The sequence below is a fragment of the Heloderma suspectum genome, chromosome 1 (genome assembly GCF_057233095.1).
Source record: "Heloderma suspectum isolate Gila_16-S chromosome 1, 16-S_ref, whole genome shotgun sequence".
In the NCBI taxonomy this organism is placed as follows: Eukaryota; Metazoa; Chordata; class Lepidosauria; order Squamata; family Helodermatidae; genus Heloderma; species Heloderma suspectum.
The window spans coordinates 404,708,987-404,721,306 of record NC_139458.1 but is presented as its reverse complement, the minus strand read 5'-3'; the positions used below and the strand labels follow the sequence as shown (position 1 = coordinate 404,721,306).

Genomic DNA, 12,320 nt, shown 5'->3' with positions numbered 1-12,320 from the left:
AGTTTCTGTGGCGAGGCCAATTCATTCAATTCCAAAACTCTATAGTTATTCCAACTTTTGATCTGGGCATTACATGATATCTTCTTCCCTACAGCCTTCTCAGGACTTATTTTCAGGGTAGGGGGTAGTGACGACATGACTTCATGCAGAACGGACTATAGCTTTTGAAGTCTATTCAATATATCATCCTGATCTAGAGCTGGAAGATCTTTGGAAGCCTCCAACAGTCTGTGTTCCTCATTATCAGAGAAGGGCCAGTGTGCTTGTGGAAATTAATCTTCTTGTTGCTGATCCACTAATAAGACAATCAGATACTAAGAAACTGCAATCATTACCAAAATGTTCTCATATGAGCAGCTAGGTTTTTGTGGGAGTGTGTCACCTTAGCAGTTCAGATGATCAAATCTTGGCTTAATAAACCAGGATATGCACCAGTTTTGTACACCCATAAGCAGCCCTTTTGTTGCTGCTTTCTTCCTCCCTCGGCATGAGCAACTAAACAAATCAAGAAACTGCAGTTAACTGTACCTTCCCATTATATCCAAACCTATGATTAATGGTGTCCAAACAAGCCAGGACTAATGGCTTCCAAACTTTAAATAAAACACTCTACTGTCCTGAGCTCACTGTCTTTTCAAATCTCTGGTGTTCAGCTTGATCCCTGTGAACATGTGAAGAGATGTCTCACAGGTGGAAAGTAAGAGGTGCATATGCCCTTCAACTGACTTCCAGTTTGATTTGGGATCTCTAGTTTACATGATTAGAGTGGTAAAAGCACAGCACGGCATCACGCAAGTGAGTGGAGAGTGCCATGTCTGCATTTTCAGTTGATCACTGCTCAGGAGGGTGTCGAGGAAGGTGATGGGGGTGACAATTTAACTAGAGTTACATTAGCTGCAATGTTTTGTGCTCATAGAAAGTGCAGGCATGAGTGAGAGAGTATATGTGTGCACAACATCTGCCCTGTAGCATTTTAGGTGGCAATCCCACACACACTTTTCTAGGAGTAAGCCTTGTTGCTCAGTTTTGAGTAGAAATGTATATGGATGCAGTGTTAAGCACCATTTAACAACCCTAGTTCTTTGTACTAAACAGTACTTCAATAAAGATTGATTAGGGGCGCAGTCCTATCGATTGCACCCTCGGTAATACAAAGCCCCCAAACTCAGAGGTGTCCAATCATCCAGTGCAGGGTGGGAGGCGCACCAGTGGCAATCTTCGCTTCCCCATCCTCCCACCCTGCAGATTTCACCAGATGGGCTTTTTAGCCTGTCTAGTGAGGGCGCTTTGGAGGGGGAGGGAAGGAGGCTGGAAGAGGCTCGGGAGTCGGGATACATCATATCCTATCCTGTCTCCACCCACTGGAACATCCCTTTCCTCCTCCAGGGTTGCGTTTCCGACCTCAGAGGGCAGCTGGCACAGTTTTTTCCACTCTGGCGGGGAGGGGAAAGGGGGAGGGTTGGATCTCCGACTCCCCCTTTCGAAGTCAGAGCACTACCTCCAACCTCAGAATGGGGTATCCAAACAATCTCATGGTCCCTGAGATGCTCACCCAGGGACCATAGGATTGCTCTCTTAGAGACAGTTATTAAAGCCTTTTATTAGGTGATCGTTGTAAGTAACTATCTAGCAACCAATCTGAAATGCAGAGATTATAATAACCCTGTCCCAATCTGCAAGCACTGTTACACTGTGGTTGTAACCCCATCCCACTCTGCAATATGGAGTATGTTAAACATTACACTGCAGAGTTGTCATAAGCCAACTCATTTAGTTGCCACTCCACCACATCCCATGCAATATGCGGCTAACGTCACTGAGCTACTTGGCAGGGTTCATGTAAGGTGCTCTCACTTTCAGCAACCTGCTCCCCACCCACAGCTAGAGATGTGAAGGCCCAGAAAACAACCAGAGAAATTTGGAAAAATTGATTTTTTCTGAGGACCATTTTTGTTTTTTCCTGAAAAATAGAACCTTTTTCAATTATGAAATATTTTCTTTTAGAATGTAAAATAAAGTATATATTGTTGCCCAGTCTTTACTCCCCCAAAAATGATTTCTAAAAACTATGTAACAAGAACATTTTTATAGAAAGGCTAGAGATGAAAAAGGAAGCGATGGGGAAAAATATGTCTTTAATCCTCTCTGTAAGATTCCCAGCATAGTTAGTTCTTTCATTTCTTATTAAAATTATTGATCGAGAGTATCTTTTACTGATAGACATTTATGTTCCGTTTCCCAACATGTGGGTAGAGTTACCACTGTGCATTCTTGACAGCTTGGGTTCTGTTCTATAGAGTCCTGTGTTTCTGATGCTGTACCAGCCATTTCATGTAGTTCTTATCTATTTAGGGTGCAATCCTATCGGGATAGGCGGCGGCCTCCGAACTTGGAGGCCACCGCCTATCCAATGCAGGGCAGGAGCAGCATGGAGGGGATTGTTCCCTCTGCGCTTCAGCCGCCCTGCATTCGCGGCTAGACAGCCGATTTCGGAAGTGGGGGGGGGACGCCAGTTGACGCATAGGAAGCATTGGAATGGCACTTCTGCCCTCCCCGCCACACCCCCAGGAACACCCCGTTTTTGCCACTCCACACTCCTCTTCTGAGTGTGGAGCCGTTCCGCGCTGCCTACAAGGCAGGGGGCAGGAGGGGGTGGAGGTCGGTTTTCAGGGAAGTGACCTATCCTATGGCCATCTAGCCGCTGACTCGCGGCCATAGGAGTGTGCGGTTAGTAAATTTGTAATTATTTACTGAGTTTACTTTTAAGTTTTAAAATATAATAATTTTATGAGCAAACTGCAGCATGAATAAAATAAATTTAGGAACAGAAAGGCTGTTTTATGTTCCTAAAGCGGCCCTCCCCAACCTGGTGCCCACTGGATGTGTTGGACTACAGTGCCCAACATTCCTAACCATTGGCCATGCTGCATGAGGCTGATGGGAGCTGAAGTCCAAAATATCTGGAGGGCTCCAGGTTGGGGAAGGCTGCCTGAAAGCAACAAAGCGACCTTAGCTCTGCAAATCATGCTAAAAAGAAGTATTGCTTATTTTTCAATTTTTTTTCAATTTGCCAGGGTTGGTGTGAGCTGCTTGCTCGGGCTCCTTTAGCCTTCCCAGAATATCTCGTATCTCTCAACCTCACCCATTCCTCTGCAGTATTGAGATTATAATCGTGGACTGTTTGCTGGAAGCATTTGCAGAGCACTTTTTTTTAGAGAAAATAAATAACAAAAAACAACCCCCACCCCGGAAGACCTGAACTGAACTGCTGTCTTGGTTTTGCTACTAGACTCTCTCCCTCCCCCCCCCCCCTTTAAAGCGTTTTCCATTCTCCACTGTCACCTATGAGACGCTGTACTTTTTACCACCCTGGCCAGAAGTAGTCACGGCGTCGAAAATATCTCGAAAATCCTGTGTGCAAACCAAAGTAACTTTTCTTACGCCCTATAGGGGGGCTCGCTCGCAAACGAACTTAACGGTCGGGGGGGGGGGGGGCGAGACCATAGAGATACACGTTACGGACAAGGCAAGCGATGGCGCTCGTGCTCTACCGGAAGTTGTGCTCTCTCTGACGTCATGGCAGCAGGAAGTTACGGTGTAAAGCGGCGGGCGAGATGGCGGTTCGGAGAGGGATTAGCTTCTTGAGCCAGGGGCGGCAGGTAATTGCGGCGTCGCTAGGGGCAGGGCTCGGCCGAGTCGGAGCAACTTAGTGCCTGAAATGTAGACCCTAGGTGCAGACTGAGACATGTAAAATGGCGGGGCCGCGCGCGATAATCTTAGCGCGGAATCCTATGCATGTTTAGTCAGAAAAAGGTCCTGCAGCTGTAGAGTGCTGGGAGTTGTAGGACTTTTTTCTGTCTAAGCATTTGTAGCATTGCGCCGTTCGGCTGCAGTCTTAGTCACACTTACCTGGGAGTGTGTCCCATTGAACTCTGTGGGACTTCCCGGTTGATGGGCGTAGGATTGCGTGGTTAGAGTAGCGGGTCGAAAGCCCTAGTTTTACTTGAGACGCCTTGTTCCTGACCGATTCCCGAAAGTAGCCGAGTGGGCAACTTTAATGTTTTAGGGTGCAATCCTATGCATGTTTAGACAGAAAAAAGTCCTGCAACTCCCAGCATTCCCCAGCCAGCAATGTTGGAAGACTGTTTTCTGTCTAAACATGCATAGGATTGCACCCTTAATCTGCATATTGCCTTTCTTACCAACTCCGAGCAGTTCCTATATTTAAAAAAATACCACACGCTGGGCCATGCATACCTTGATTCAAGGTATGCATGGCCCGCTGCCTTGCCACCCTTTTTTCTCTCGGGTCTCCTGTGTTGTGTCAGGCAACAGTGTTGTGTCAGGCAAAGATTCAACAGAAGAGGGATTCCCAGTTACTATCCTCATGCTGCAAAAAGCTCTATCTGCTGGATTTTTGCTTATCAAACAGCTTTTAAAGGCATAGGAGCACTTCAAGAACCAAATTGGTTAACCCTACTGGTGGCTGCTTAAGGACAACTATATACATCACATGGAGCAGTGTGAGTCTTCTGTGCCATTGCTGCCTGAAGAGAGAAGTGACGGTGTTGCTGCCACCCCCCATCTGCCTACTCTTCTATGGGACTGCTGACTTTTGCAGCTTCCTACTGCTGCAAGTACTGTACCAATCACTGCTCAGATAAGCAAAGGATTCTGAAAGCAGATAGGAGACAAAGTGGGAAATCTTGTGCTCATGGAGAGGCAAGTTCTTTGTCTAGATGGATGAGCAGTAGCCCACTGGCATCTGAAAGCAGGAAGACCATGTCATACAAGGACTTCAGCCACAAGATGGCTTCAGCTGTTGTGGGAATGGGAATTGTGTATAGGAGAACCCAGTTGAGGCAGAGTTGCATGTGAAAAAAAAAAGATAGATTTTAGAATCAACTGAAGAGGCAATTGGAGATGTGGGCTGACTTTTGTGTCAATAATGCTGTTATTTAAGTTTCCCCTTTCCATCCAGCTGCCCATTTTTGTCTTGTGCTTTTTAGATTGTAAGCTTGTGGGCATGACTTTATTTGACTAAATAATTTTGGAAAGCTGCAGAATCTTACCAATGATACATCAACATAGCTGTCTTAATATACCAATCATGTAATTTCTGTTCTAGGGGCTGCAGAATTTTCTTGTAACAAATGGTGTTCCACTAAAGCAACATAGTTTTCCTCAGTAAGTTTACCATTTACAGCCAAGTTCTTAACAGTGCGATCCTATAAATGTCTACTCAAAAGTAACTCACTGAATTCAGTGAGGCTTGCTTGCTCTCAGCTAAATTTGTATTGTAGCCTAAAATACTCAAGTTCGTATGTTATCATTAAAATGTCCTTCTCTCCTTTTTCTTTTTAGAAACAACCATTTGATGTGGTTCCAGTTTTCAAGGGCACACACTGATATTCAACAGCCCAAGGAAAAACCTCTGGTACGTCTGAGAGGTTTTGAACTTGTTGTATGTTTCCAGTGAGTAAGAATATGTACATACTCATATACATGTACATGTGGATTGGGGTATATGTTGGTTTGTGTGTGTTTAAACAATGTCAGGGTATAACAATGTTTATAAGATCTTAATTTGGAATGAATAATTTACAATTAAACCTCAGTGAACAATGTGTTCAGGCTGATGTCTTTATTTAGGATATGAATGTTGAATGGCTTATTTCTTATTGTTTACCCACCTAGGTATCTGTTTCAGATGAGCCAGACACACTATATAAGAGACTGGTGGTTTTGGTTAAAAGTCATGACAGAACCGTGTTGGATAGTTATGAATATTTCATGGTGCTTGCTGCTAAAGAACTTGGCCTTTCTATTGAAAAAGTGTAAGTACTGTTGACCTTTGCAGTTACTTAGTCATTCTAGAATCACCTTCTCAAACAGCCAAACTGACCTATCATTGAAGACTCATTACTAGATAGACTTGCAGTTCTCCTTAATTTTATTCTGTGTTCCCAAATATAGTCGTTCTGTTGACATTCCAAAAACAAACTGGAAATGCACAACATACACTAGAAACCTACGGTCTCCCTTCCTGGCTGAAGAGGATCCAGAATATCAAATGTCCACCCAAATTCACCTCATGTTATGTGAGGAGCCAGAACAGTATAAAACAGACCACTTAAGCTCCCTGATTCTAACTTTGGATCAGGGACTCCTAGGGAATTTGTTTAGGACTAGTCAGCTATGCAAGACTTGTTTACAAATTTATGGGCCAGAAGTATAAAACTTTGTAGCTGTTGTCTTTATGAAATCTGTTTTTATATTGAGTTGTAGTTTAATGTTCCTGAAGGTAGAGATCAGCTTGGGTTCTAGCCTATGCATGTTTACTCAAAAGCCCAACTGAATTTAATAGGACCTTTTCCCCAGTAAGAGTGCATGGATTGCAGCTGGCGGTTTTAACACTGTGTTTTCAGTTTCCTCCTTTAAATTATGAATGTAAGCTCTTGACATCAGCAAGAGTTTTGCTGCTGAACATAGTGCAATGAGATCTTTTCTCACCCACTTCTGGGATCTCTTATTCCCAAACTTGAGATTAAGTAGATCTCTTGGGATACAGCCATGTAGTCTGATCAACAAAGCAGGAATCCCATCTGGAAGCTGAATTCAGTTTGTTTCCTTCCTCCCTGCCAAACACCTCCATTATTGATAATGAAAGCTATCTATGGCTGTAATTTCAGAAATAAATGGATATATTAAAATGACTAATGATTCTCATTAAAACCACTATATCTCTTAGAGAAGTGCCTCCAAGGAAGATAGAACGATTCACACTTCTGAAATCAGTGCACATTTATAAGAAGCACAGAGTTCAGTATGAAATGAGGACACATTACCGATATGTGGAGGTGAGTGAAGAGCTGTATGTTCAAATAAAGGAGAAGTATATAGATGATAGTGTAAACAGAACAAAAGTTTGATTATGTAGAGAGCAGTGCTCTGTCTGTCAATGTGCGAGCACACACTTCTGTCTTAGGGCGCAATCCTATCAGGATAGGTGGCCACCTCCAAACTTGGAGTTGATCACCTATCCAATGCAGGGCAGGAGAAGCGCGGAGGGGATCGTCCCCTCTACGCTTCAGCCGCCTTGCATTTACGGCTAGACAGCCATGAGACCTCGGAGCGCGAGAAGCGGCAGCCGGACGACACGTAGGATGTGTCATACCAGCATTTCCGACTTCCCCGCCCTGACGCGCCCCCAGGAACACCCTGTTTTTGCTGCTCCGCACTCCTCTTCTGAGCATGGGATTGTTCCATGCTGCCTATGAGGCAGCACAGGAGGGGATGGAGATCAGTTCTGGGGGAACCGACCTATCCTATGGCCGTCTAGCCACTGACTAGCAGCTATAGGATTGCGTCCTCCAACACTTTACTTGTGGTAGGCAGTGACTAGCATGAGTCATATCCAGGCCACTATTGCTTTGACCCTAGAAAGACCACTCCAGAGGTGAGTAACCACGTGAAGGCACAGCAGGGCTGTACAAACTGGGGCTGGGGGGGAGCCCCTTCGTAAGCCAGACAGGGTCATTTGTACAGATTGTCTTCTATTAGAACACATATTGTTATCTGAACTAAAACACTGCTTTTTGTTTCAGTTAAAGCATTTAACTGGCAGCACAGCCAATGTTTACTTGGAATACATTCAACGAAACTTACCTGAAGGGGTTGCCATGGAAGTAAAAAAGGTATTAGCTAAGATTTTTCTTGGGGCTATAGTATAAAAATTTATCTGACTCTTAGCTTTAGTATTAATCAGACAGCAAAGGATTTCTGCCACTTGGTAGCATATCTGCATCTAATACGTATGTTGGATTTTAAGAATTTGTATAAATAAGAATTACAGTAGAAGAGCTACAGAGCTTATGAACTGTTCTAGTATAAAATTGCTGTTCCACATTTTCCTTTGTTTTTAGACAAGATTAGAAAGACTTCCTGAACATATTCAGACACCTATTTGGGATACACTGCCTCCAGTAGAAGAAACAGCAAGTAAATCATAAACACCCTGTCTGTAGATTCCCCCCAACTCCAAGCTTTAATTAGAAGTAAAAATGAAATGTAACATTGTCCTTTTGAGAGAGAGACTTATGCTCACTTTGAAAATGATCTGTAACAGACTAGCTTTTAAGGATCCTGTTTCTCAACCAAACGGCTCTATAAATGCAACTCCAAAAGTCAGCTCATCAGTTCTGAAGAGATCAAGGAAAACAAGTTTGACAAAACTGTGTCGCACACAAAAACAAGTGTATCATAATTTGCTTGACCAATTTAAATACACTGGTACTTTATGTGAAAATATATTAAATGGTTGCTTGCAGTAATAAAAATGCACATGATTTGAAATGTTTAGAAGAATACTTGCTTTGGTAGCTTTGTATAAGGAAGCTCTTAGCAGATTGTTACAGATTTGACAATAACCTACAGCCAACTATCTTAATCGCAGGAACCTTTTTCTATAGAATTTCTGAAAAAGATGTTAACAGAATGTTTGCTTTCCAATAGGGATCCTATTATAAAATTCACTGTATTCCATATATGATTCTTATATATGCTGTGTTAAGAATCTTAGGATGAAGGGGCATCTGTTAGCTGGAGAAAATATGTTCCTAGTGCCAAATTCACAGTGACCTGGTTCGCACAAGCACTAATCCATGGTTTATTTAACCCATAGGTTGTTGTATCCTGGGTTGTCATGATGTGCTGACAAAAATGATTTGTTAACCCTGAACAACCCAGAAAGAGAAGCCATGGTTTGTTGTTAGGTTGTGAGCTCCAAGCTGTTTAAATCATGGTTGTTGTTACATGCAAGTAGTTAAAAGGGGGATCATGTTTACCTTGACTTTTTCTCCCACCCCAAATTACCACCTGCCTTCCACTGCCATTGATGTATGTTTACAGTATTCATGGTATACAGAACTAGCTGTGAGGATAGGCACTATAATACACAAGAAAGCCTAAGGCAGCTTCCTCTTGACTTTTAAACAGCCATAGGAGTGTGTGTTTCTGCAGGAACGTTGGCTGCATTACTAGTTCAAGAAAGACTAGGATACTTAAGGCATATGTTCCAATGGTTTAAGCCTCTTCAGTGTAAATTCTGTACAGATGTTTCCTTATCCATTTATTTCAGTAGTAACGGTGCTCTGAATTGTAGCCTTTCTATTGTAATTCCCTTTACTACCAAACAGACATTAAGTATCATAGCTGAGAAACTCATTTATTACATTTATATTACATTCCACCTTTCAGGATACAAATTGTTGCAAGGTAGCTTATGGGTAATATCAAAAGACATTACTACAACAAACATATAGCAAGTCATTAGGATTCTTCCCACAGAGCAGCTGATGGTGGTAAAGGGCCTTGGGTGTGTATTGGGGGTGGGGGGCAGGGGAAGAGGGACTCTTACTTAAACAGGAGCAGGGACCCAAGGGTCTTCCTCACCTGACTCCCTTTCTTAATAGACAAATTCTGAAGTGTTTAATGTGTAAAACCTATTTAGGTACTGCATGTTCTGGTGTAATATTAAATTACTTTTAAAGAGACTGAATGCTTTTAGGGATAATGGTGTAGGAGAACTAGTCAGACTGAGATCTAAACTGCCACGTTACATGAGAACGAGAGCATAATTTTCAGCCAGGAATTTTTGCAGGATTTATGACTTTCCTATATTGCTGTTAGTTCTTATCCACCAACTCAAGAATCAAACAAGAGTGCAGGGATCACAGCTACTCTTAAGAGAATTGGGGTTAAGAATTTGACATTGTGAATTGGCCAAGTTGCTGGCATGGTAATCTTAAAACAGATTTTTTCTTCTAAACTGTTCAGATTTTTATTTTATTTTTTGCTAAAGAGGAAGTGCAAGGCCAAGCTGTGCCAAAGAGCTTGTCTTAATTAGGCCAGCCTTGAGCAGATGCTAATCTCCCACATAGAGCTTAGTAATAACCAGAGGATCAAAAGCCTACAGAAATATTTCTGATTGGGGCACAAGCCAATCTGTTTTTCACATAAATACCATTTAACATTTTAATCTGCATTCCCCCGTCATTCCAATTTTCCCCTCACAGCAACCGTATGAAATAGAGCAACACTATTCTCATTTTTCAGACAGGTAAATCACACTTATCATCCATTCACTAACAGTGCAGTCTTATACATGTCTATTCAGATGTTCAGTGGGCTTACTCCCAGGAAGCTGTGTATAGGATTGCAGTCTACAGGACTTTGATTTCCTGATACCAAAATCCCCACTCTCTCCATAGTGCTACAATAGTTATTGACATGTCTGGAAAGGTGTTCAGGGTGCTATCCTATGCACACTTACCTGTGAATAAGCTTCACTAAACACAGAGACTGACTTCTGAGTAAACATGCATAGGATTACACTGTCAGCCAAGGCTTTCCATTGCAGATATATAAGCCATTTAATAAATTTATGTATTTGACAAGGTGAGCTTTGGGAACTGTATTTTACCAACATTGGGAATGCATCTTTGCCTCCAGTCCAGGAAGTTGTCTTCCAAGAGGGAACAAAACCACACATAGCTAAAGCTTTCCTTTGTGTAAGCTGTCTCTTAGCAACTAGACTTCAGGCAGCTAGGATACAGAAAAAACCGCAACTGTAAGGGGAAAAGGATTCCACTCTGGTAGAAGACAAAAATGATGTTTGATACAGAGATTGGTCACTCTTATCACAAAATCAAGGTGAATGAATACCTGGCTAAATATCTATTTCTATTGAGAACTATCTGTGTGATTTGGTAAAAAAAAAAAAAAAAAAAAAACACCCCTCAAGAAAACCATGCATTAAGAGAGACTTTTATTTCCTGGGGCTACTGCTGCTCCAAACCACGTGGGTGATTTTATACAAACAGCTCACAGTATACTGGGTGTCTTTATGATTCCTCAAAACATCAGTGACAAGATAATATAAGCCAGGCCTATAACTTGTCAGTTTTACAGTTTCTCTATCATAACAAAACATCTGCAACAAGCTGTTTGAGAAAAACAGTGTAGGGCACAATGTAGCAGGAGCTTTTTCCTGCACAGATTTCATTGAAATGAATAGGGCCATACACAACAGCAAGCTATGTACTCTTTTGCCGTGGTTGTTCATCTCACAGAGTTCATGCAGGAGCAGTCTGTCCATAATTCTGTTTACCTGCAACTAGGGTTAATTGGATGGATGATCCCAGATACCCAGAGAAGTGATAAAACGGTCGGCTGAGACACTGTCCCTCCCACAAAGGAAGCAGTATAGGAGAATGGTGCTTGTTATGTACCATATTCACATACCATACACAAAGTCACAGTAGTTAGATACTTTATTAACTTCTCATGTACTGATACAAATATTTGTTTCTTCATTGAAATGAGTTGATCCTGGAATGATGTTTGTTACAACATATAGTACATTCCTTAAATTTGATTCCTCCCTATCAGTGTCTACTCAGCCTGATAACAGGTCTCTCACAGCATACTGGATGCCTAGGACAAACAGGGTGGCAATCATGCTTTGCTTGTAGGCTTCCAGAAGCATCCAACTAGCAGCTTTTGAAAGTAAGGGTCCTTTGTCTAAACTGGCAAAGCAATTCTTAGAACCTCCCGAGTGTGGCTAAGATAAAAATACATTGGCCACTCTACACCTTTGCAAAGCCAGCTTCTAGGACTACAACTGACACAAAATAAAAGGAACTGCCTTTCTGCATATATAAAACACCATGATGAGACAACTGCCTCCCACTTCAACCCTTGCTTTCCCTCGCAGTGTCTGAAAATACACACCACAATCCTATACTTGTCTACTCAAAAGTAAGTCTGGCTGAGTTCTATGGATACATATAGGACTGCCTCCTTAATTACTGTGGCATGTGTTTGTATGTAACGGGGAAAAAAGAGGGACCATTTTCCAAAACCTTGTGGAGATGCTTCTGCCTAGTAATCTCAAGCATAACAATCATCTTTTGAGGGCTATAAGAAAAACATTTCAATTTCCCCAAAGAATGTAATATTTAATTTAAGCCTTTAGATTTTCAGTCATGAAGTAGCAATTACAATACTACTTCCTTTGGGGGATGTGCAAGTGCAGACTTAGGCCTGGTTTACACTAAACAACAATCCTGAGTATGGGTTGTCATTGAACCATGGGTTGTTGTTACATGCAAACCCTACATTATGGTTTAACTACAACCCAGAGTTCAGAACCCAGCAACAAACCATGGGGTTGCTTCCTTGGTTGTTCATGGTTAACAACCCATAGTTAAACCATAGTGCAGGGTTCGCACATGACAACCCACGATTCAATGGCAATC

General features: G+C 42.2%; 1 protein-coding gene across 2 annotated transcripts; it reads left to right on the top strand.

Annotated features, from left to right (window-relative positions):
• Window positions 1-3,592: 3,592 nt before the first annotated feature.
• MRPS10 (mitochondrial ribosomal protein S10) lies at window positions 3,593-11,889 on the top strand. Of its 2 annotated transcripts, XM_084828900.1 has the most exons (7): window positions 3,593-3,659; window positions 5,129-5,187; window positions 5,365-5,437; window positions 5,698-5,837; window positions 6,752-6,860; window positions 7,608-7,697; window positions 7,926-11,889. In XM_084828900.1, exons 1-7 carry the CDS (start codon window positions 3,615-3,617, stop codon window positions 8,010-8,012), a joined length of 603 nt encoding a protein of 200 aa, XP_084685026.1. In that variant the 5' UTR covers window positions 3,593-3,614; the 3' UTR covers window positions 8,013-11,889. The 2 variants fall into 2 exon arrangements, with proteins under 2 accessions (XP_084685026.1, XP_084685027.1); XM_084828901.1 differs by lacking the exon at window positions 5,129-5,187.
• Window positions 11,890-12,320: the final 431 nt, after the last annotated feature.

What these genes read in the sequence shown, in the direction of transcription:
- MRPS10 (XM_084828900.1), top strand. Translation starts at nt 3,615, where the DNA reads ATGGCGGTTCGGAGAGGGATTAGCTTCTTGAGCCAGGGGCGGCAG. An exon ending in CACATTACCGATATGTGGAG is followed by an intron (nt 6,861 to 7,607) that starts GTGAGTGAAGAG and finishes TTTTTGTTTCAG; the next exon opens with TTAAAGCATTTAACTGGCAG. An exon ending in TTGCCATGGAAGTAAAAAAG is followed by an intron (nt 7,698 to 7,925) that starts GTATTAGCTAAG and finishes CTTTGTTTTTAG; the next exon opens with ACAAGATTAGAAAGACTTCC.